The 27,141-nt window shown below is 37.7% G+C and overlaps 1 protein-coding gene across 5 annotated transcripts in view; it reads right to left on the bottom strand.

Moving 5' to 3' along the window:
- The window catches only part of pdzrn4 (PDZ domain containing ring finger 4), a 286,890-nt gene that overhangs the window by 113,114 nt on the left and 146,635 nt on the right, over positions 1–27,141 (bottom strand). The window contains exon 1 of one of the 5 annotated variants that reach the window (XM_008111118.3): positions 26,091–26,445. The exons of the other annotated variants lie outside the window; for them this stretch is intronic. Coding sequence (XP_008109325.2) covers positions 26,091–26,159 — 69 coding nt within the window. The 5' untranslated portion in view covers positions 26,160–26,445. Of the gene's footprint in view, positions 1–26,090; positions 26,446–27,141 lie in introns of those variants that run through there. 5 annotated transcript variants of the gene reach the window in all.

Genomic DNA, 27,141 nt, shown 5'->3' with positions numbered 1-27,141 from the left:
TGTGTTTCTAATATTTGTAGTTAATATGACATTGGGACCAAAGCTATTTTGCACAGCAATGCAAATGACTGCATTCATCATAGAAGCTTTGTTGGTTGTTCTTTGTGTCCCTTATCATTCCTTTCCAAAAGCCACTGCTCCTGCAGCAAGCGCAGAGGTGTGTCAACAGCAGTCTCAGCCACTGTAAAAAGCATCCTTATCAGGAAGAGCAGGGAGCAGTGGGAATGACCTGCCAAGCCACTGAAACTGCTTTCCTCTTCCTAACCCCTTTGTGCAAAGCATGGTTCTTTGTCCTCATGATGTGATTTGACTTTTGACACAGTACAGGTTGCAAAGACACTCTCCTATTTACAGAAGTACTATTGAAAGTATGGAAGGTTCTGAGAAGTTTGAAATTGTTATTTTTATATCTTTCAATAACACTCAACAGAGAAAGACAAGACCCCCATGACTCAACTTCTAAAAGACAACATGCAGCACATCCTACAAAAATTAATTTGGGTTGAAATTACACTAAGAATTTTAGGCTGGAGCTAGGATGTGACTTGACATGCAGAGGCACCATTTGCCATATAGAACCAGCAGGGGCATATTCATATTTTTGATATTACTGTTTTACCCAATGTTCCATTACTTTGACACTACATTTGTAGATTGGTTAGTGAGATACTTGAAACTGATTTCTTTAACAGAGAATCCCATGTACCTCAAAAATTCCAATTTCAAGATTCTGTGGGATAGATGCATAACTGTGGTGGGCTCAGGTGCTCTACAATAAACATACACCACACTCATTTTGTTGGGAAAAGGTAGGCCACAATTATTATATTAGTTAAAGCAGTAATTAGGGCTAGCATGTTCTTGAATCCCAATCTGTCCATTGATGATCATGACACCTACTGCCACCAGAACCCCTAGGGATGGGCAGCTGCTATCCCTATGGTCCCTCTTTCACCAGGATTCTGAAAATGGCTTCAGCTCCATACTGGGACATTCTAACTAATAATCCATGAGATGATGGAAATATACTTCCCCAATTCAGAACACATACTAGAACATCCCCACAAAGTGTGACAAAGAGAAATAACCCAAAAATCCTTGATCAAGGTCCTGAACCATAACTGGTGGGTGGTATGGTAGGATGATGGTCAGGCAACATGTACTGGCAATTGAGCATGCGTCCTCTTTTATATTGAGTATCTTGATGTGAGTGGAAGCAACATCTGGGTACTCTGGAGATAACTCCTACCACAACAGTGCTGCATGGTAAATCAGACTGCTCTTCTATAAAAGACAAATACAAGCTAGGGTGTTCGTTGCAATAAATATTATAAGTAAAATACACAATAAATTACATGCCTTGTACTATTCTCAATTGTTCAACTATTTTCAACTATGCAACACTAATGGGAAGTAAGTTATTAGGGGATGTGTAGAAGGACATCTCATGTCTTTGATTGCTCAGTTGTGATAGAGAGTATTTGGGATGGCATTTGTCCACCTGAGATGGCATTTGTCCACTGAGTTGTGACAACTGGAGTACTCTACATTTGGCTCATCTTGTATCTTCAGGCTCTTAGTAGGGGTGAATCCATCTAATAGTTTCTTCCTTTCATTTTCACTAACTGAAGGAAATTTAGGAAGAGAAAAATGAAATGTTTTCCAGAACAGGTACAGAAAGTACATTAAACAAAGATGGATAAATAGGAAATATAAATAATTACCAATTTCTATCCACTATTACCTTTAATTTAATATATATATATATATGGAAACATTATGTTTAGTTATGGCCAAAAAGACTACTGTGTGATACAAGTAGATACGCGAGATAGTTTAATTAACACTTTGGACATATTAGTATGATATTCTTACATTTTATTTCAAGAAGCTCACCAACTCTACTATTTCTTAAACTTTACATGACCTCAAGTAGCTTAGGGAGAAATGATGACAGGGAGATATGGTAAATGGTTTACAAAGTTATGTGGAGACAATAAAAGGATATTCGTCATTGTTTCATAATGTTATCATGGTGATTAATCCAATGAAACTGGAGTTCAATAGACACAGAAACAAAAATCATAATTAACTTAAAGCACACATTGCTATGAAATAGGATGATGACCTTTGGCTTAGAGGTCTTCGAAAGAAGAACCTGTAAATTCATGGAAGATAGCAATTGACAGCTCTGCACTTACATCAAGTATCATCTTCCTGGACAACAGACATGAGCAATAAATAACCAAGGAGGATGGTATTGTACATGTCCTGCATGTGAGTTTTCTAATAACAAATGACTGACTACTCCTGGAAACATGATATTGAATTATGCCAACAGCTCATTTGATCTAGCAGGATTTTCTTATTTCAGTATAGTAGGAGTCATATCCTACTCCTACAAGTAGGGGTTCTTGAATCTATCGGTTTCTACTGTATAAAGCAAAGGCACAGAGAATACAACATAAAATATTTTAATCTCCTAATGTTGATGTAATCAGACCACTGGTCTATCCTATTCTTGGTGTATACCAGGAATGGGGAAAATATGTCCCTCCAGGCATTGTTGGATTATCACCCCCCCCCCATTGGTTATACTGGGCAGCACTGATGGGAGCAAAAGTTCAGATACATATAGATAGTCACACATTAATAACTTCTGCTATACATGTTCCACAATGATAGACAATGACTCTATTGAATAGAGGTTTTCCTAGAGCTAACTGGATGTGCCAAGTGCTCAACCTAGAATCTTTGACATGTAATTTACTGCTGAGATTGTTTTCCTCTCTTGACAGACATTCTAAAAGGAGCATGGATGTTAGCATTAATGTCAATAAAAGTTGACTTGATATGGTTGATCAATATAGAAAAATCTTCTCTTTCAGAAACAGAGAAGAATGAGTTACAGTTGGCCAATTTTATTGGAGAGAGATCAGGCAGAAATCCAAATTGATAGTCTACATATCCAATGAAAATGTAATATTTTACCTAGCTGACAATCAAAAGCACAGCACAATGATTATAGTGCAATTACAAGATGTACTAAATATATACTTAACACTGTTAATTCTTAGCTGCACATTTGGAAAGAAGAAAAATGTATTCAAGTGCAGCATAAACTATTCACCAGCCTGCCAAAATTATATAAGTGAAAATGTCAGAATGGAAGCATTCACCAGTCAGACTATGTTTATGATCCCTTGACAGAAGATATATAAATAGGAAAAAATTGGCATTCATTTATTTGGGGCTAATGAAGTAGAACTAAGATCACACACAGACCATCACTCAAGTGCCAGTCACTTGCAGTTTCTCACTTGCTCAAGTCGTGCAGCATGGAACAATGGTCATTTTTCTCCCCCTGCCCCCAATTCTGTTTAACCAGAAAACTGTAATTGGTTTAAAAGTTTCATTTTTCTCAAGCTAATTTTAATTTGATGTGCATTATTTCCAGATTTGTGAATCTAGTTGTACATTTTTGATACTTCACATCAGCCCCCTTCACATGATAAACCCCACAACCACATCCTCAGTCTGGGGCAATGGATTAATAGTGCTGGAACAGCTCCAAAGGTCCCATGGTCCCATGGCTTCCTTTGAGCACTTGAACAAACATACATGAATTAGATCTAGGCACTGGAAGTGGTGAAGGCCATATATGTAGATGATCCAGGAGATAGAATTCAAACTTCCAAAGTAGATTATATTTGTAGACTTAAGTTGTAAAGATACCTTTGTGGATAATGATCCCTAATGCATGGATGTCAGGCAAAGAGTCAGAAGCAATGTGACCATATGAATAGCAGTAGCAGAAAAGTGCTGCTGCTTTCAGACTAGAGATTAGAGTGATGAGAAGGTAAGATCTCATTTTTCAAAATATTATTTGAGATTTATACAAAGGGGGGGATATATAATTAAATTGGAAAATTTCACCCCTAAGGGCTTTTGGTGGTGATGTGTTTCATTTTTGCCATTAAAAATGCGAGAGATTGGAGGGCTCTGCCCACATAGTTTCTCACCTACTGTACATGCCCTAGAAAGTTTAGTTAAAAATCACTCTAAAAAACCTGAGTTGACCTATCTACAGGTGAATGTAACCATTGCACTTTAACTCAATCATTCAATACATTTTATTGATTAGGCCATCAGCTGTATCAAAACATGCAACAAGGCATTTAACATATACACATACAGCATACAATCCACATTACAATCAAAGTTAAAATAAGCAAGCTGTTATCAAGATTAAGAACCTGATTCAGATCAAATACTTGTAGTTTAACTAAAAAACAACAACCCCCTTGTTTGAGCAGAGTGGCTTAGGGCCCTTCCATATAACCCAGAATATCAAGGCAGATCATCCACAATATCTGCTTTGAACTGGGTTATCTGAGTCCACACTGCCATATAATCCAGTTCAATGTGGATTTTATACATCTGTGTAGAAGGGGCCTAAGTCTATCCTAGGAGTATATGAAAGAAAGACCAATCTCCCCTACTCTCTCTGTCGTGGTGCTGCTTCTGGCCTTTCTTAATGTAGGTGGAATCCGGATAAGCAGCTAAGGGTGGCTATCCCCTCCCCCTCCCCCAAAGTACTACTGCTGCGTTCCCTGCTCCATAGAATGACCCTCAACTTATTCATGGATCGTATCAAAATCCATAATTTTGGCCCCCAAACCTGACCTTGACTTATACATAGTATATATACGAGGGTTATCCAGAAAGTAGATTCCGTTTTGGAATTAAAAATGAACAAAGTATAGGAGAAAACATTTACCATATGCAGTTGAAAGCCACACCCAAATACCACTTCTCAACATAGTCACCATTCAAATCTAGGCACTTATCATAGCGATGAATGAGCTTGGCAACTCCTTTCCCACAAAATTCTGCCTCTTGCATCCTCAACCAGCCGATCACCCCTTCCTGCAGCTGCGGATCGTCGCCAAAACGCTGTGTTGAGGACGCAAGCGACAAAGGCCGGGTTAGTTAACAGAAAGAACTCTAAGGTAGTGTTAGTTAAGAACCCAGGGGGCTAGCTAGATAGATTAGATAGATTAGTCTGAAATAGAGTGAAGGTTTTGTTAATAATAGTTAAATCGGTTTGCTTAGAACTATCTATAACAAAATGAAGAGAACTGAACAAGCAGCCAATTCAACCTGAAGTGCTTTTGTAACAAATCACGCTTTTTTGTACCTCTCAGGAGTGGTTAGCAGAGCCGGTCCAACAATGAGGCGAATTAAGCGGTCTCTTGGGGCGCAAAACATATGGGGTGCAGTCGAAACTGCTTTTTCTGTTGATTTGTTGTAAAACATGGTGTTTTGGTGCTTAATTTAAAAATCTTAATGTAATTTGATGTTTAATAGGGTTTTCCTTAATCCCTCCTTATTATCCAACATTTTTGCTTATGCGACGCTTTTATTTTTCAGTGATTGCTTTGGGGGGGGGGGGCGCCAAAATTCTGTTTGCCTACACTTGAAAAATACCCAGGGTCGGTTCTGGTGGTTAGCTGTCTGTTTTAAAATAAATAAATCTTATTCTATTTAACTGTCAAAAGGTTTCTACAGCACATCATTCCATCATCAAGCCTTTGTGATAGTTCCATCATTAGTAACATCCAGTTACTACAGAAAAACCTCTTAGTAAACAGTTGTTTGGGAGCCAGGGGTGAAAGCAGTGTTGGCAGGAGTGGGAGCAGTTTATCTCAAATACCTTGGAAAATTTCTAAAACCTATTAGGTTGGTGGCAGCTTTAATTCAAAACAAAGTTTAAAAGACAAGCGGGGTTCACTTTACCCTAACACGTAACCATCATCGTCCTGCTATCATATTGTAGGCACAGGGGTAGGATCTTTTAGTTGTGTGGAAAGGTCTGCCCTGCCTTAATTATAGTTGTCAGTGTCCATGATCTCTCTTCTCTTTGTGATAAGCACCAACCCCCAGAGTAGGACACAATTAGACTTAATTCAAGGGGAAACCTTTACCTTTACCTTTCTGACCATGCATATATGAAAGTTGCCTGATTCTCTTTCCACCAACTGTTCTTGAACAATTTGTTGACTGTGATTAACACTTTAATCAGGCATTCTTTGCATGAATAATAGGTGGGAAGAGGAAACAAAAATCTTTTGCTTTTGGCTTTCAGCTAACTTAATTTTATTATGTCCAAATCCATAGATATAATTCAGGGAAATAAACCAAGGCCATAAACTGCAGACATGTATATGCAAAATAGATTCAATGGCAGGGAAAGCTCTCTCTCTGTCAAGTGCTGAAAGATGTTCACACTTGTAATAAACCTATTCACTTAAGAGAATATTAGCACCCTCTTTTATCACTGACCTCTGATCAAAATGACCTCCTTTGAAATATACAGCAGACATAATTAGCAGCTGCAAGGTTTTTTAGATGGCTATTTCTCCCACAAGGTAATCTTCCTCCCTGTTGAGAGGTCAAGCAGCCCTCTATATGTTGTGTAGTTTTTCTTTCATCTGCTGTCTTGAATTGAGCAGTATTAAAAAATTAAAAGTGATGTATTCCAATTCAGTGGGCCTTATTACTAAGCCCTAACAAAGCAAACTTGCCATGATGGTCTCCTTTAAATTCTTTATAAATGTTTAAACCACATCATACATCATTATTGTATCTAGGCTATCACTTAATTTATGCTTTATGTTCCATTCAAACTTCATGAATTTTCACAGTGGCATATCTCATTTGTTACTTTATTTGACTTGACTCACTTTGCAAAAGAAGTAACCTAAATGAAATTAATGGAACTCAGTAATTCATGATATAATTCATCAGAATTTTCTGATGAGGCATCCATCTGGTCTGCCATAATTATGATGAGATTATGGTTTGATCATAATCATGAGAAAATGATATGCAAAATCAACCTCCATTTGGAAATACTTTTTAGTATGGTCTTCAATAATCAATAATCTTATTCAGTGCCTACAAGTCATTTCTGGCTTATGGTAATATTAAGGAAGGATTTGTTCAGTGGGATTCACCTTGCTCAAGGCCGTGGAGGGGGTTTCTATGGCTTAATAGGGATTCGAACCTTGGTCTCCAGAGTCATAGTCCAGTGCTCAAACCATTACACCATGATGGCTCACAATTAGGTTATTCAAACAAATTTCATAAGCAGGCACAACAATTCAGAAACACAGGCACACTTTAACTATTTCTCTGCATATGGGAGTACAATAGATCTTAAGTATTCATAAAATTCTTCTCTAAAGGCAGCAGGAAAAGAGCAACTGTAGTATGGTGTTTAATAGAGTTAAGCGCAAAAAATTCCCTTCGTTTTCTTTGTGCTATTGTTTCATTTCGACCGATTGTCTACACAAAACAAATGAAGACATTTTTGTAGGAAACAAGAGGCAACATGAAAATGAAAGCTGCACAGTCATCATGTTTGCTTTTATTTTCCTTTCGTTTCTGACCCGTAACAATAAGCAGGTACTGACAGAAGGCTGCTTTCCTATTACAGCTGATGTGTACCAATGGGTGTTAATAATAATATCTCTATCTCTATCTATCTATCTATCTATCTATCTATCTATCTATCTATATAAAAGGGTAATGAAATTTCGGCCTAGGACAAAACAGCAAAACTACACATCCCAGAAACACTACACTTGGCAGCACAACCCCTCATCCATGCCTCTACGTTCATACAACAACAAAAAAAGAAAAATAAAGTCCTAATTAGAGGGAGAGGAATAATTGTTTTTATTCAATTGCTGCCAGTTAGAAGGCTAAGCTCCGCCCACTTGGTCTCCTAGCAACCCACTCAGCCCAGGGGACAGGCAGAGTTAGGCAGAGTTGGCCTCACTTAGGCCTCTTCCACACTCCTCCACACTGCCTATAAAATACAGATTATCAGATTTGAACTGCCATATAATCCACTTCAGTGCGCAGTTGGACACAACTGGACTTAATGTCAGGAGAAAACCTCTACCCTTTACCTTAACTACCACGAATTCCTCAATACTTTATTTCCCATACCACCATACTTCGCCACAACAACGCGTGGCCGGACACAGCTAGTCTATCTATATAAATAACAATAGCTACTCTGGGAATCGAAACTGAGCCTGGGAGAGGAATGCCTCCGAATTACATTTGATGTGTGGAAATGTGTGTTAATAATAATAACATTATTAATAACAATAGTAATATGGGAAAGATCCAAATGTTTTCAAAGTTGGTGGGCTAAAAGGGATCGAAATGCCCTTCTTGTGTGGCAATTTTCACCCCTCTAGTCCAAAAACCTAGGGGAGGGGGGATGAGCCTCGGAAGCCCTCCCATTGCCACCAATGGCATGAAAATTTTCGTGTTTTTTGTTAGCAGACAAAAACTCGTATAATTTTCATTAGCAGGAATCGAATACAAAAATGAGATGACACGAATGAAACTACATGAAATGAACAGCAATTCCATACAAAAGCACAATACTAGTATTTATACTAGGAAATCCAGGTTCCTCATTCAGCTATGAATTTTCCCATGAAGTAGCAATGAAACCCTTTTTGCCTGACTTATTGCACAGAAGAGGGGTTGGACTTATTAATGAAAGGGCAAAACAGATCATAAGCAGGATGGGCACCAATTCACATGGGTATGTTGCTCGTTGATGTTTTATTTATTTATTTATTTATTTACTCTATCTCTACCCTGCCTTTCACTACCTCATAGGGGACTCAAGGCGGCTTACATGGAAGCAATTATTCAATACCTTAAAACATATAATACGGATGTTAAAATTAAATTACATTAAAAACAGACATTATTAAACATTTTAAAACATTACAATTAAAATCACACCATCCATAGTCATAATCCAGGTCTTTCCATAGTCAATTCAATATTTTCAAGATCTGTTATTGCACTGCTTTAGTCATTAAAAGCCTGATCCCACAATCATCTTTCTTCTAAAAGCTAGGAGGGAGGGGGCTGATCTAATATGTTCCCACTATATTCCAAGGACTAGACTCCAGCTTTAATGATCATCACCTTTTTTTGGTTTGGTAATATCATGAAGTTTTCTTCTCTCATGAATGTGGCCTTTTCCTTTTCCAGAGTTAAATATTACAGGTAAAGTGGAGATTATGCAATAACTTTGATATGCCTTTTCTCTGTCCTCTTCTAAATCATATTGTTCTATGCTTAGCCTGGGTCCCTCCCTGCTCCAGTCCCCAGACGTACTGGTTGAAGACTAGCAATAATTCAACATGGGTAAAGGTTGACAGACTTACGGTCTAGAATAAATTATTACCTAAGGTTTAGACTGTAGATGCTCTCCCTAAGGCTAGATTAAGTGTTCTGTTTCATCTTATGCAAGTTCGCTCATCTTGAAACCTTCTTCTCATAACTTTGTTACTGAGCCTTTATGCTCAGGTGTCAGAAGCAGATTTGCACATTAAGGACTAGAGCTTTCTCTCAGTCTTATCATTACAGGCCCATTTGGTGATGGCACAGGAAACAGCCTTCTTGGTGGCTGATCCCTGGTTGTGGAATTCTCTTTCAGAGGTAGCTAGTTATACTTTCTCTCAGCTTCCTTCTTGCTGGCAGGCAAACAACTTTTTACACAGGCATTTAATTCCTAATTGATTGCAGGGGACCTTTTTAAGGGATGTTGCTTTATTTTTTATCATTTTTTGCTATGTTTAAAATGATTTCAGGGTTTTAGCTTTATCATGTGTTAGCCTTGTTGTGAACCATAATGTCAGTGGACAGTCGGGGATAAATAGATAAATAAGTGTCCTCTGAAATCTAATGGTGGTACTTTCACCCCCTATGCACAGTGTCATTACCCTTTGTCCACATCTTGGTGGCTTCTCCTTCAATTTTGAACTTCTCAATCACTCTTATTTCAGTAACTATCCCCTTCTTGCCTGGATCTGGAAGATGTTTTCCCCCCCTTTCATTTGTGTGTGTTTGTCCCTTTGGGAATATAGTAACTAAATTTAACAGACAGAGCATAGTAGCTAGACAGCTCCAGTACTTGTAGTCAGAGCCATAGCCAGAAAAAAAAAAACGGGGTGGGGGTGGGGGGGGAGGGGTTGAAACATTTTTTTAGTGAATCATGAAGATTAGTTCCATAATGCAAAATAATTTAGAAATCAGGCTCCATTGATAAACTTCAGTGGACTCTCAAGACAGATAAACTTCAGTGGACACTCATGGGGATTTGGTTAACCAGTTAAAATTCATAAGTAAACCAGGTTTTTTAAAAAACCTGAAAAATGGGGGGGGGGGCTTGAACTCCTACCATTCCCCCCCCCCCCCCCCCCGGCTACAGCCCTGCTTGCAGTGAAATTGATAATCTGGATTTTGATCAGACTTCGAGTTTGTTTTTGGAAAGTAATAGTTTTTGTTGCTCTGTGCATTATTTTTGCTCAGGGTGGAATTTGTCTCTTTTGACTCTCTTGGACCTCAATACCTTTAGATAGTGATTACAGCTGTCCAGGTAGAAAAGACCATGCACATACTTGTTATTGGAAAACAATGCTTAGTCTTTTGATAGTCAAGTTTTGGGGTTCCACTGAGTCCTTTCCCTTCACCATGTTGTTTATCATGTATATTAAACTATTAAACTATGGGGCAGAGATTCAAAATAATTAACTGAGAGTGGAAATATCAATCAATAATTTAATCAACTGGGCTCATTCCTAGTTTTTATCCAAGCCCAATTCATTTATGTGACCTGGATTTCTCTCATTGCTCGTTCCCACCCCACTCCTCTCTTCTATAGAGAACTATAGATGTTTCTGTAGAGAACTAAACAGTACAAAACATGTGCAGTTAAAATATAAAACAAATTAATTTTTAAAAGGCAACATAAAAGCAATTAATTATATCAATAAGCGAGATGTGACCTAAACAGTTCCTACATAGCCATAAAATCCAATGCTAATCAAGGTGATTAACTACAACATTCACACTGGCCTCCAACTGACAAAGAGTTCTTATCTCGCCCTGGACTTTCCACAGATATATATATATATATTAAACCTTCCTTGCTTAGTTTCTCCATACCTCACAACCTCTGAGGATGCCTGCCATAGATATGAGCGAAACGTCAGGAGAGAATACTTCTAGAACATGGCCATACAGCCCGGAAAACATACAACAACCCTGAAATCCAATTTTACCACAACCCAGCACTTTTACCTGCTCTGAAAGCCCTGCTAATAAATTTCACTAGATGAATCTGGACTCCAGTGTTAGGAGAAATGAAGAAAATTGTCTTGTAGGGTATAACCTATTTGAAAAGATCAGGTATGGCAGGAGCGGAGTAGCATTATCTGTCAAAGACAAATTCTATAGTATATCAATCCACAATATAGTGGACCGCTTGGGAGCATTTGGGTAAAATTAAATGAAGAAAAAGCTAAATGCAACATTGCACTAGGAGTTTACAAGAGACCATTGAACTAAGAAGGGATGGTGGATGATGCTTTCTGCAACATAACTCAGAAATCTCAGAGAGGCAAGAATTAGTAGCTATGGATGACTTCAATTACCCTGGAGAGAGACTAGCTCTTCTAAGCATAGGGTGTACAACAACCTCCTAATGTGCCTTGCAGATAATCTGGTATTTCCAAAGGTAGATGATGGAACAAGGATATCAGCACTCCTGAACTGGAAATGTATTGAAAATTAGAATTGCAAAAAGAAAAGGATTATTGTTGAACATAGGATAGCAGTGTGATGCTGCAGCAAAGACCCTTCATCCTATATTAGCCTGAATTAACAGAAAAATGGTTTCCAATGTAAGAGAAGTAATAGTACGACTATATTATGTACTGGTCAGGTCTTATCTGCAACACTATCTTTAGTTCTGGGTGCCCTATTTTATGAAGGATATAGAAATGTTGGAACAGGTTCAGAAAAGGTCAACAAGAATTGTAAGTGGAGAACAAAACATATGAGAAAAGGTTGAAGATGTATGTTTGTCTTGGTGACTGGAAGGTGACATGACTGCACATTATACATACTTCAAGGGATGTCATGGGGAAGAGGGGGCAGCCCTATTTGCTGCTCCCACAAATGGTAGAGCCAGGTTTAATGGTTTTAAGTTGTAGGAGAGGAGATTTTGATTGAACACAATAAAGAAATTATTGATACTAAGAATGGTTTGACAATGGAACTAATCGCCTAGAGACATGGTGGGATTTCCTCTATATGTCCAGCCTTCAAAAACAGCTGGACAACTACCTGCCAGGAATGTTTAGCTGGAGATCCTGCATTGAGCAGAGGCTTGACCTGATGTCTTATAAGGCTCCTTCCAACTTTATGGTTGTATGATAGCATAATAGTAATCATTGGACCATTTCTAACAGTTTTTTAAAACATTCTTGCAGATAGAATACAATGGCTTCTCATATTCTTTGAGTTTGAGATGCCACTGAATTTCAACAATATCATACTTTGAGAATGAACTTCGATAACTTCTAATAATCTTCTACATGAAGACTGGCTTTATATTCCTGCTGCTTCTCCGATTCGGCTTTTATCTGCTGCTGTGGCAGCTCAAGTAGCTGCTGGGAAAGAGGTCTCGGTGTCATTCTCGTCTATATTGTACTCCAAGATCACTGGAAAAACTGAGAAAATGGCAGATAGGTGAAGAACTAAATAGTGGGGGGGGGGGGGGGGAGAGAAAAGCCAGAGCTGTCACGGCAGACATAGCCACTGCAGATATCTAGCAGCCATCAAGTGAGAAGACTGGTATTCCTGAGGAATTACAAGCAAAATTCAGTATCTTCAAATCCAGGAAATCTATTTAAGGCAGCTGTGTGTGCCATAAAATACAACAAAAAGCCAAAATCCACAAAAAGCAATATCTTTATTCAACAACCAAAATGCACACTTAGAGCATGCCAACATGCCAAAGATCCACTGGCTTCTTCATCAGGAAAAGGATGTTTTAAAAATACACAAGTAAAGTGATGATGGCAGAGCCAGCCATCTATATTTTGTATCAGATATTGGTTTCCCTTGTAGTTCCTCCGGAGGGATCTCAATGCATGCAGTTTCCCCTTGCATTCTTAGTCATATGAGGACCTGGGATTAAGGGCAATAAAAGAACTACCTCTGCAAATAAGGAGCTGGGCTTTAGCACAGCAGATTAACCACCCGCTGCAGTACTTTTTGCCAGTCAAAAGGTTGGCAGTTTGAAGCCTGGGTCAGGATGAGCTCCTGCCCTTCAACCCAGCTTCCGCCTACTTAGTGGTTCAAAAGGAAAATGTGAGTTGATGAATAGGTATAGCTTAAAAGCGGGGAGGTATTTTATAAGCATTGAGAAAAATGCCGGGACCAATCACAAGCCTCCAAGATGTCGTAGATGGGAAAGCCTATATATACCTCTATTCTATGTACAATTGTCTGTCTTGTCTGTGTATAAATGGCATTGAATGTTTGCCACATATGTATGTTCTGTGATCTGCTCTGAGTCCCCTTTGGGGTGAGAAGGGCAGAATATAAATACTGTAAATAAATAAATACAATTTGCCACTCTCAGATGAAAAGGTAGTTTATTTTCTTAGCATTTTCACTTTGGTATGTAAACTTCAGATTCAACAAAATGTCATTTAGAAAACAAAATGGGTGATGATAGAAGGTTTTTTTTCCATTCTTGGAAAGACCACCTAGGCTGATTTCCTATTGTGTGAGGATCCATTGTTTCTAAAGGCCAGCTTATGAAAATTACCATAGTCTGATTTGAAACTGGCTTTTTGAGCCTTGCATTGTTTAACATGCATATCCCATGGGCCACAATTTTCTTCTTAGCCACAAGATTTATATATTTATTGGTATACATTTACTGAAGAGTAAAGGCAAGACATACTTTAGCTGATATAGTGTACACAATTTGACTATGTACACCCAAATTCGAAGAGTAAACAGAGACTCATCTTGACTGTTTGTGACAATTGATAAAGACACTTCAAGATTTTGTTAGTATCACATGAAAATATTGATGTTGAAGCGCATAGGTACTATACATATCACCAAGAAAGCAGATGCACTATAAAACATTTTTAATTATGAGAAATCATTATAGTTGCATATTGATTTAAACAAATAGTAATAAACGCTTAGCCTACTACATATAGCACTAAGAAGCTTGATTTGCTCCTTTAAAAGATAGGATCAACTGAAGGGCACATTTTTCTTCTCTTTGTTCTTTCCCATCAATTTTAATGGGTACAGAACATCAGTCACATCTAATATAATGAGACAAGAAGATGGATGAGCACACTTGAAGCTACTTGTCACTGGACAGAAAACATCCCGAAGAAGTGACTCTTGGATCATAGGGTCTACAATGCAGCCTGGACAATAGGTGCAACCATACTGCATGATTTCGTATTCATGTGAGAGAAAATCCATTTTCTGCCACTATTCATCACACTACCACATGTTAGATCTTCAAAGGTATTATTCTGCTAAATATGATCAAGAAACCATTTTTCATCCAAGAAGAGACTGAAACGAGGAAGGTCAGGTAGAGATAAATGTTATCTAGGTAATAACATAAAAACAGGTATTTTCAAAAAACCAATATTAAGAATCTGAAATGTAGAATAGTTACAAAAAAATAACCAAAGCAAATAGTTTGTGAGATTTTGTGTTAGACAAAGAACAAATTCAAAAATGTCTTATCATATAGTTCCCGACAAAAGGTTACAATTCAGCTTGCAAAGAGGTGAAATAAAAGAAAATACAAACAAAAGGCATAATGTAGCCAACTAAGAAGCATTATTTTATTATAACCATAACAGAGACACGGGATTAGGCAAATGATAAAAAGGTCATGCTGCAATTCTATGCCCACTTGCCAACAAACCCTATTGAATTCACTAGGATTAACACTAGAATAATCATTATGAGGATTGCAATCTTACTTATGCAACCTTCAGGCTATTTCCTAAGGTTTCGTATTATGGTAGACATGTTAAAGAATAATGCATATTCTCCTGAAATGCATTATATGGTGTGTTTGTGGTTCACTTACAGCACAAGCTTATAAAGAGAAGTTATATCACACCACTATTGTAACCTTGGGAAACAGTCTGACAATTATTTGAACTTTAACAGTATTACCATTATTTTAGTAGCTATTCCAATTCATATCAAATGGATATATTTCAATATTCATTCTAAAATGATGGATTAATTCAATCTGGAGGTAATCTGCCCACTCTTAAACATATTATCCTTTTCCACTCTACAAAAATCTATACAAAGACCATATAACAGAAGTTAAAAACCATAGGACCCAAAATCAGAATATCAAGAGGGCAAAGAGGATTCAGGGCTTTATACAGGCATGACAAAAAGAAAAAAAACCCTATCTGCTGATATTTATTTATTTCCATCATTTCTACCCCACCCTTCTCACCCGAGGGGACTCAGGGCGGCTTACAAAACTGGCAATTAATGCCAAAACACCATAATACAATAAAATAGAACATTAAAACAGTTAAATAACGTTATAATATACAATATACAAAATTTGAAACAGTGCAAAGTGCTTATACCATTTGTCCACCAGACCTTGTACAAAAACCTTAGTCCAGACCAAGTCGAAGCCAACAAAAACTGATACTGATATTCCAGTATCATATGACTCACACTAAAAATAATCCCTTCCTGTGAGGCCCCTTCTACACTGCCATATAATCCAGATTATCAAAGCAGATAATCCACATTATTTGCTTTGAATTGGATTATATGAGTCTACACTGCCATATAATCCAGTTCACTTTAAAGCAAATAATCTGGATTTTATATGGAAGTGTAGAAGGGGCCTGAGTTATCAGACTGATTTGAAAAATTGATCTCCAGCCTTGAACTAGCAATTTATATCTATTGATCAACATCCATTATTATACTGTTATACCTCAATACTAGTCATCCTTCTATGTGCTTAGACCAGGGGTCCTCAAACTTTTAAAGCAGAGGGCTGGTCCACAATCCTTCAGACTGTTGAGGGGCCGAATTATCATTTGGAAAAAAAAAAAAACAAATTCCTATGCAAACGGCACATGTCTTATTTCTACTGCAAAACAACAACAACAATGAAAGAACAATACAATATTTAAAAATGAAAACAATTTTAACCAACATAAACTTATCAGGATTTCAATGGGAAGTGTGGACCTGTTTCTGGCCAATGAGATAGTCAAGTTAATTAGGGTTGTTGTTGTTGTTGTTGTGTGCCTACAAGTCATTTCAGACTTTGGGTGAGCCTAAGTCTAAAATTTATTTATTTATTTATTTACTGCATTTATTTACTACATTTGTATCACACCCTTCTCACCCCAAAGGGGACTCAGAGTGGCTTACAAATTATATGTACATACAATATATTATATTATTAGCATAGCACAATATTAGCATTATATATTACTATATTGTACTATACCACTATGCTGTAATATTATTAGTAATATTATATGTAACATAGAATATATAATTAATATTATTATATGGTATTATTATTAGTGTTATATTGTATTACATTATAATATTATTATCAATATTATATGTATATACAATATATTATATTATAAAACTGAGGGCGGGGGCCAGGTAAATGACCTCGGAGGGCCGCATCCGGCCCCCGGGCCTTAGTTTGGGGACCCCTGGCTTAGACTATGAGTGAGATCACTGTGGAAATGCTACACATGATACATTATTTGACCCAGAAACCACACAACACTCCAATCTTTCTTTTGTTTGTTATTATATTTCTATTTTTCTAAAAGTTGTAAAACCTAAAATTAAAACTTCAAAATGGGCAAACAAATATTGAACTGAAATAGGCACAATAATCTATTAATTCATTACCATCTGTGTACAGTTTATTTTATGTAATGTATTATTTAATTGTATTATGTTGTGGTTTATTGTATTGTCTTGGGCATGGCCCCATGTAAGCCGCCCCGAGTCCCCATTGGGGAGATGGTGGCGGGGTATAAATAAAGTTTTATTATTATTATTATTATTATTATTATTATTATTATTATTATTATTATCTGTTGTCAACCAACTGCAAGGAAAAGCTCATTCTACATATCAATTTTCAGCTGGCTTCATTTTTTTTTACCCAACAGAAAATTACACATTTAACATGTAGGAAAGTGTGTGTATGCATTGCACATAGAATATGTTTCCTAGAATTGTAGCAGAACTTTCTTATTCCTTTTCAATCTACATCATCCATGAAAAAGAAACACAAAGTAGGCTGGCACTTATCTCTGAATGATGGCCATATACCTGGTGGCACATGAGAGGATTGTCCTCCATTTCACAGGATGTCCTTTGACCTGTCGAACAACAAGTAGTCCACAGAGGTGTGTGAGTGAGAGAGTGGTTGTTGTTTTGCAGAACTTTCTCTTCTTTATTTCAGCCTTCCAGCTTGTAGTCCAGTAGAAACGCTTGACAATATCCCTACATCCCACCTTGTGAATATCAGCATGTCTTCATAACATTCTTTCATTTTTTTAAAAAAAATTCTCTCACCTCTTTTGTTATCTCAGGAATATAGAGTATGAAACGATTAACAATTAGAGACTGCAGAGGTCCTTAGAGAAGATGTTCTTTTTCATTGCCCATACCCACAAACACATTTTCACAAAAACATTTTGTGCAGTACGATGCCTCTGGTGGCCTTGTAAGGAAATATAACCATGTTTTTGTGTCAGACTTTCTTTTCAACATTTATGTTCTCTTTTGGTATATAGAATACCTGTCAAGTCCAAATTCTTAGGTCCATTGCTAGCCAATCATGAAAGAAAGATGTATCACGAGAAAGACCCTCTATTTCCCCTTAGTTCTCTTGCAATACTTGAGGCAACTGGTTGGGAGGAATAGTTATATCTGTTTACTGCCAACTCCTTTCATAGATTCCAGGGTTTCTTGATGAAATCATTGTAGTCCCAAAGGAAATAGCAGAAACGTCAAGGGTAAAAGGACTCTTCAAAGAATCAAATGACATGATTTTTTCCTGCTAATTTGTCACTTTAGTTGATAATCTTTTATCAACATAGGAGTGCTGCACTTCTAAATAATGCATATTGGATAACTTTTGTTTGATCCATTAGAACATTGTCCAAATCTGGAACAGGGAACCGCAGGCTTTTGAGCTCCTTCTGAATTCCAACATATTTTGGGGGATGGGGGAGGGAATAATATAATACTGAAATAGTATTTAAGTTTCCCTTTCTTTCGATTTTCCTTGCTGACCAGAATAGTGGCTTACCAAGGACAGGACAGTGGGAGTGATTTGCCCTGATGGTGTACAATGAGAGGGTATATTGCTGCTGAGGACAAGCTGGAGCATGGAGGAAGTGAGACAAGCTTGACTGGTGATGTGGGCAAAAGTATCACCTGTTGCCCCTAGTGCTTCTCTCTGTAACACTAGCTCAACTAGTGGCACTTGCAGTATTAACATTAGCCTGACAAAGAGAGGAGAAGGATATGTAAATCCCCAAGCAGCAGTGATGATGCCTGGTTTGCATCACACTCAAGACCTGCTGTACTTCTTTGTCTATAGCCCAGCTGCCACCCATTTGACAGATCAAAGAGAATGTGGCTCCTTGCTGTGGTGACAACTTGCTAACACCCGGTAAGAGAATATTGAACAGCCAGCACCCATCAGCCATGTTCTGGCTGCCTACCTTGCCAGCTACTATCTTAAGAGAAACTTCTCGTCTCTGTGCTGTCTTCATACAAAGTTTGTACCTGGCAACCAGCACAAAGCTATTTCACAAAAACATATTAGGAAGAACTTCCTGACAGTAAGAGTGGAATACACTGTCTCAAAATGTGATAGAACTCATCTGGAAGTCTTGAAACAGGGGTTCGATTGCCATCTGTTGGGAGTGCTGTGATTGTCTATTCCTGCTTGGAAGGAGATTGGACTTGATGGCTATGGTGGTGTCTTTTCACTGCATGATTCTCCAATTCTATAACAGCTGCTGTGGCTGGTGCCAACTCTGCAACTTTCAGTCCAGCCATTAACCATATGTTTACTGGAAGCCACACCCATTCATTAATGCTAAATTAGGGTAGAAATCGAAATGGAGATGAGCACCAACCTCCAGAGTCGGACACAACTGCACTTAACATCAGGGAAAACCTTTACCTAGGGTAGAAATCATGTAGCTCTCCAGGTATGGTTGGACTGCAACTCCCAGCATGTGTTCATAATTACTGAAAATAATTTTGTCATATAGTGCAGGGATGTGGAATATGAAAGGTGTTCAACTTCTTCAAAAATCTTCTCTTCTGAACAAACTCACAGAATGATCTCCTTCCTTTTTCTGCTTGTGAAAAAAAATCCACCTCATCCCTTCTTCCTGTTTCATCAGGACTAGGCTTTGCACTGACTGCTCACTATGAATTCTGGTTTGTAGCTTCCATGTAAATGCACAAGAGAATATGGAGTACAGAAATCTGGTAAATTGTTACTTATTGAGTTGTGGAAAGAAGTCTTGTTCCCAGGTTGGAAGAAGTTGATCATGGCGAAAAAGTATATTTAAAATGGGGGAAATCACTTACATTAAACTCACTTTCAATCTGAGTAGAAGACTCTGAAGACTCAGAGATGTGAGATTTTAAAGTTTTTATTCCATATATGGAGATTTAAGAAAAAAATGCCTAGCAAAGGAAGTTGAAGCTTTCTTTGAGTCTGTGGAGAGGGGCCACATTGCTTGTTCTGTAGTGCATACACTAAATATTTAATGTAGATCATATTTTAGCCCCAAAGCTAGTAGCTGCATATTACTATGTTCTATTTTTGTGTTTTGTGACCAAAGCTTCTGTAGTCTGTCCTCAAGTTCCATTATCTCAGAAAAGTATACATAGTTTTTAAATCAATAGTGTGTTGCTTCTGTAACAAGGCACAACAACAGCCTTGGTGGTAGTAAAATAACATTTACCAGAAGTTTACTAGAAGTCCTAGTCTCTGCTGGCTGCATTATAATCCAATATACCTGAAAATGTCACAGTGACACATGTTTTGATTACAATCTTTTAAAATGATTGAAACACACTCCAAAGAAATCAGAACATACAGAGAATCTAACTAAGGAAAAAGGCCAATGGAAATTAAGAGGAAGAGATGACTTCGGCATTAATAATTGGTTACATTAACATCAACTACATGCAAGATTTTAAAAGGATGTGTTGGTTTTGCAATAATAAAATCAGAATTAAAAATATATTGGAAAAGGGAGCAAAGGATTGATCTCCAGACTTTACAAATATTTACTAGGCTACAACCTAGAAGACAATAGGGTGAAATCAACAATGATCATTTGGGCTATGGATCTAGGGAGAATAGATCTAGAAACCTAGGAACTACTCTGGAAGAAAGAATTCAAATTTACAATAGCAGGGTCAACTAGGGAAAATTTATACAAAATGTTTTATAGAAGTTACAACATCTGTCCTACTTGCAAAAGTAGATAAATCTCAACAAAATAGGGATGGAGATGTAAAACACAGAGAGGAACTTTCTTTCAGATGTGGTGGTCAAGGATTTTGAAGTAAATTAATTAAGAAAACAAATAAAATTATATGCAATAAGGTCAAAAAAATCAGGAATGTGCCTGCTGGGCTTATTTAAGAAAGGCTTCAATTGGGATGATAAGGAAATAGCCCAATTATAGTTTTGCGGCAGCAAGAATGATAGTTGCTAGGAACTGGAAAGGGGGAAAAGCATTAATTAATAAGGATTGAAAAGATATACTAATGGATTACATGCAAATGGCCAATATATCCAATAGCTTGGTGGGCAAAAACAATGCAAAGTTCCTAAAGAGATAAATGGACAATGGCATATTTGGAACTCAAAGAAGTGAATGATAAATTCCCAAGAGGAATTTATGGGCAAACACAATAGAAGGGTAAATAAGTAATGTTGTAGGCACCACAGTGGCTACGTATGGAAGTTAAAGTGCGGGAGGTACACAGGCGTGTGGGATAAGGGTTCACTTTGTGTAGGATGTGGGCAAGAGGGATGTCTTACATGTTGCAGTGTGGATGTCATGTGTGTTATGTGTACTGTGTGTATTTATCACTTTTGTAAATTATAATAAAATTTAATTTTAAAAAAGGAAATACACTCCACATAGGGTTGCAACTTAAATGAGTTGAAAATGCTGTGGCTTAGCTGTTAACTAGGATGGTTACAGGACACATGTAATTCCCCTGGTGAAACAGTTTCACTGGCAACATTTTAGGCAGAATTCAAAGTGCTAGTTATGACGTTTAAAGATCTAAACTGCTTGGAACCATAGTATGTGAAAGACCATATCATCTTATACTAGGCCACCCAAGATCTTTGGGGGTTTCCTCAGTCCTGTTACCATCCAGGCACATTTGGTAAGGACACAAAAGAGAGTCTTCTTGGTGGCTGTTCCTAGGAATTATTTTCCATGTGTATGTGGTTGACCCTCCCTCTGCAAATACAGACCTTTTCATTAAGGCAAATTCTAAAATCACGTGACAGCATCTAATGAGGCAGTGGTACAATAAGTCCCTACCTGAAGAAGTTGTATTGTAAGAACAAAGCCAAACTGTTTGCAAGATATCTTACTTAGAAATCCACCCAACCAAGTAAACATATATAAACTATATATTGTATTTAGTTAAGAACCTAACAGCCAAGAACATGCAGTCTTTTAATAATGATAAGGTAAGAATATTCCCACCCATTAAACTGATGAAACATAAATGTTTCCATTATCTACCAGCCTTTTTTTTTTAACCAATTTGGATGCCTCTTAATTCACAGCTGCTTTGAGTCCCCTTTGGGGAGATAAAGCGGGGTATAAATACAACAACAACAACAACAACAACAACAACAACTCACTGTCCTAAGGTAACTTTCAAATCCCTTAACCACTTTCTCTCAACATCTCATCCTTCATTTATCCTTATAAATTGGTAAGCTCAGTCCCAATATTTTGTCTGACTCTCTTGCTATCCTTCATTCTTGTTTTACAGAGTGAGACAGAGAGGCAACCCAGCACTATAAATTGAGTCTGTGCCTGCTGATGAAAAAAGAAGATCAACAGCAAGGCTAAAACAGCCAGCAGCAACAGGACTCGTGCAACCAATGTTCAGGATAAGGTGCTCAGGAGTTAGAAGAGGGACCAGTTAAGAAGATGGCTACCAGCAGGCAAGAGTTACAAAGCCAAGATCTAAAAAAAAGTTGTTGATTGCTAACTCTGAAAGAACAAGACCAGATACACGAGATTCAATGAAATAAGTGTCATTGTTTGTGATCTATTAAATATTTAAGATTAAAACCTTGAAAACCTGCTAGAGTGGAACCTGGTTGGAGTCTTAACTAGAGCAAGTGTCTACTCAAGACAAAACCTCCCCAGTTTCCCCTTGGGCAAAAAACACCTGACCCCAATGGCAATCCACTGTTTTGATATTGCTCAACAGAGATGGTTGCATTTTTGAAGGTAGTCCTAGGGATCTCCCCCCCCCCCCACACACACACACAAACCCCAGAATTCAAAATGAGAGAGCCCACACCCATGTCCACTCCTTCCCAGAGCAAGCTACTGCTCAGTTCCCAAGCTCCAGAACCAAAGTGCTGTTCCTGAGCCCAACTCAAATGGTGCCAGTTAAGAACATCCTTGCTCCTACTATTTCATATAAGTTTCTATACCTTAAAAGGATTTTAAAAATATAAGAAAACACTCATTTAAGAATTGTGTAGATCTTCATTGCAGTCTCCTTTGTCACATGATGGGCACCAAACAAATAAGAGGGCATTTTGGCATTGCTCAAACTACCACCTTACTTTTTGAGTCAATTTAGTTATTCAAGCTAATTACTGCAGTATAGATAGTGACTTAGCACTACAGGATAAACATATGTAAATCTGAATGAACAAAGCAATAAAAGAAGTGAAAGTTAAGAGTATTCTTCATTCAGCAGTACAGATGGATGACACTTGAATATGGTTACATATTCATCAGTTTGTCATTGATTTTCATTGGGATACACATCTGGGTTTGTATAATAATATTCACACTTATTAGTAATACCATAGATATTCTTCCCCAGATGGACACTCATAATTGTGCCAGATTAGATCGAAAGTTGGCTGAAAATCTTACACTCAGCTTTGGCAGACAATGAAACTACTCAAACAGTGGGAGTATTTTAGGTTCCTCAAGCAACAGAGAAACATTTCCATTCCAGACCAATTCCGAATGAGAAAAACAGTTTCATTTGCCTTTGAGGATATCATCAAAGTATCTAAATCTGATTGGCTGTGTGACACTGTGATCTCATTACATTTACTACATGATTCCTCCAGGATTAGAATTGTGCTGCATATTAGAAAGAGGCTCTACAATGTCAACATATGGGAACTATGAAAAGATGGAAATACACATACTGTCATCACCACCACCAGCAGCATAAAAGTAGTAGCATATGATGCATTTTAAGGGAGATTTTTTGTACACACCCAAAGTTTACTTTTCCAAATGCTACTCTTAGCCACTGCCACCACCATGTTCATGATGTTGTTTCATATAGAGCTCTTCCAAAAACAATGTTATAATGTTTATTAGTCTTGAGAGTGGTCACTACTATTATCATTCTGCTTCAGAAAATTAAAGTGGGAGGTAATTCTGCTACGTCTATGTCACAGTTAGAACTTGAGCCCAAGTCTTCCATGTCCAAGTGCATTCCTGCATCCAGAAGAAGACAAAGTTTTTTACATACAAAATTAAAAAATTACAGGAGACAATGAGATGCCAACCACAATGTTATTGTAAAGCTAAGTTGTTAAGGAGGAGACCCCTGGTCAAGAACTTATAAATATTCCACAGATATTGTTTTCCACAGCAGCAACAATACCATTGAATCCTACAAGGCAAAAGTGCCACCAAACAACAACAAAATAACACACCTCGTAACGGATTATTCGCATACATAAATATTTGTTTTCTAACATGCCACATAGATAAGCTAGTGATATGAAAACATGAGAAAAAATCCCCTTGTAACAGCAAACACTAGACAAGAACACCTAAAACATGTGCACACTGATATATGATCACAAAGATGAACAAATGTTGGATTAAGAACCAAAACTAGCTCTAAGATCTATTTAGTATCAAATACAATATGGCACATTAAATGCTTTTTTCAGTGACATTTCCCCACAATCTAGAATGGAAAAGCCAGCGGTATGACTACTCTCCTGGAAAACTCATTCAGAGTCTTCCACGGATTATGCCTTATCAGGTAAATACCAGGGTTAAAGTGAAAGAGGTAATTCATTTCCTCTCTCTGTCATTTCTTTATCATGAAAGCTGCAACACTGGCAGAGAAGGAAACAAACAGGGCACAGGATGAATACCTCTGGAATCCCACAACAAAAGGCAGCCACTTTTGCATGCTTAAAAAGCTTTAGTATTCAATGTCACTTCAAGCAAATTTCATAAAATGCATTTAATATATTCCTTTGCTGCAGTGTAGTTAGATATTCCTTATGAAATTCTGAGAAAGGTTTGATCAGTTTTCTCATAACATGGTCTGGCTTCTTTGATCTGCAGCACTATAATCTACTGAGCTATTTACAATTTGTATTTTTAAGTCTCATTGGCTATTCAGAGTTTGAGAGGAGTGGGGTGATGGGGAAAGAAGTGCTACTTTTCAATTCCCTGCCTTGCAATTGTTAGGGAAATTGTAATGATGAAATCACTTCTAAACTGAAGAAAAGTGTTCCACCTAGAGTCCATTTTCTGGAGCCAAAATCAACTGACAGGATAACTACCTTGTATGTTACGTTTAGGACTTTGTGGGGGTTCCTCTCCTCTTTCCCCCCTCTTTGCTTCTTATATTGTTCCCAGCCATAATTGACAATGTTAATCTTCTTTTCCCCCTCCATGGTGATAAAAAGAGTCATTTTTATATTTAATTAATGCAGAGGACCATTTTGGAAACTGGCTAATGAGGCTCTGATCACATTACCATGAAAATGTGCATTAACACTGCGACTGAGGAGGATGTTTCATGTGTAGAGAATCCACTTTGTAATTAGTCCACTGTGAAATGAATCACGTCAGGAAGAATTTGTAGATAGGGAGGGGGAAGAGAGCAACACTAGGCAGTGGGCACTTAGCTACCGCTGTGCCAACAGACCACCAACATTCAGAGCAGTTGTGTCTTCAACCCCCAGTCAAAAACTGGAAGTGTTCACCCGCTGTCAACAGTGACATGTCAGAGGCAAGACAGATTAAAAAGGGGAAGGGAACAGATGTTGAAAGGCAGTTAACTTTCATCTGCCAGATTTCCATTGCGAGAGCCAAATCCAAACCAAATCCATCCCACTCAAATATGGATGCAACAACACTTGTGCAAAATTGCAAATGATCATATTAAGCACATTTTCTCCCCTCTGTTCCTCTGCCGATTAAGATCGTGCAGCCAACCCATGTTAGTAGGTGCTGGGACACAGACTTCAGTAAGTACAGGATAATTTATGCTCTCTGCCCAACGGAGAAAAAAAGCACTATGAAGGGCAGCGTACTAGTTTACAAAATACACAATTTAACCCCAAATTGGAAAAGAGAAAGAATTCATATCAATCAATTACTTAACAGCAACTTCTAATTTAAAAACATACATCAACATCACCTTCTTAGCTCTTGTTAAGCCATAAAATTCAGTTCAGGAACTTACAAACATCTGAGACTAAAGATCTGTTAAACCTTAACATCTGCAAAAGCATCATAAGTGTAACCGAAAGAGGCTTGACTTACCAATGCTAAAGACACTCTATACACATGACATTATGGATCTGACTCAATGACTGAAAATTTGGCAAAGGTACACAGATTTTGAAAAAAATGAAACCCAGAAGAAATAAATCACACAACCTCAAGACTAACAACAATTCCAAAACATGCAAGCATGTGCATAAACACACACACTCTCTCCAGACATCTCTTGTTCAGAAAGTGCTTTTCCAGCCATGCAATCCCCTTTTCCACAGAGCGGATGGCATCCTCTTTTCCACTCACCTGAGAAACTTCATACAGCAGTTTGTAGTGTTCCTCCCTCTTCTGAAAACCGCACAGATTGCAACCCATTCTAATAAGAAATAAAGGAAGAGCAAGGCTTCTAATTTCCCAAGAACTGAGAGGCAAATGCACTGACAGGGAAGCACCCTCCAGACTTGACTACTGTTTTTCATCAGTCACTCCAGTGCAGGAACATAGATACGCCACTGTTAGCTGGAAGCACAAGCCAGGATAGTGTGTGTAAGCAGCATGCTTTCCTCCGTCTTCTTCTCCTCCTCCTCTTCTAAGTATCCTACTCTCACGTATCCACACAGACATACACGGAGTTTCATCTCAGTTCGTAGCAACACTCCCCCTGTCTCTGCATCAGTGCACATGACTACACAGATTCCAACTCATGAATATTAATAGGGTCTCATTGATTATTTATGACAGAACGTGTTAGCAGGGAGGGGTGTCATAGCTGCTGTTGATAACGGATGAATATTCACTAATTAAGGAGTAAACGTAGTGTGGTTAAACAAAATACACGTGTCACTAACAGGTTTGTTTGTTAAGGATGCAGCATGGGAGGCATGTCTTTTAAAAATATTTTCCTTTAACATTAGCATGAAATAGACAATTCTTGGGCTAAAATTTTTGGAGAACAAGCTTGGGTTGGGAGAAGACTTCACCTCTAGGATTAGTTCTGGCACTTGTTTTCAAATAAGTTAATGGGTGTGGGGACTGGTTACATTAATGTAAAAATCATATTTTTTTTTAACTTAGCAGTTGAACAAAACCAAAAGAAAAAAGAAAACACCAAAGCAAGACCAGATGGTTACACTTCATTCTTCTGTTGCTAGTACTACTAAATCTGATTAAATACCAAAATTGGAAGGAAACCTATTGTAACATAAGGATGTGTAAGCATATATTGTTGTTGCTGCTGCTTCTGCTGTTTACTACTCCTCTCATTAGAATATGGGGTATCTCAGAACTCTCATATATACGATTTTCATTTATGCTGCACTCTTATGAACAGTACATATAGTCCAATTAACACCAATTA

The sequence above is a fragment of the Anolis carolinensis genome, chromosome 5, assembly GCF_035594765.1.
Source record: "Anolis carolinensis isolate JA03-04 chromosome 5, rAnoCar3.1.pri, whole genome shotgun sequence".
NCBI lineage: Eukaryota > Metazoa > Chordata > Lepidosauria > Squamata > Dactyloidae > Anolis > Anolis carolinensis.
Note: the sequence above shows the minus strand (reverse complement) of the source record. Positions and strands in the feature narration are given on the sequence as shown.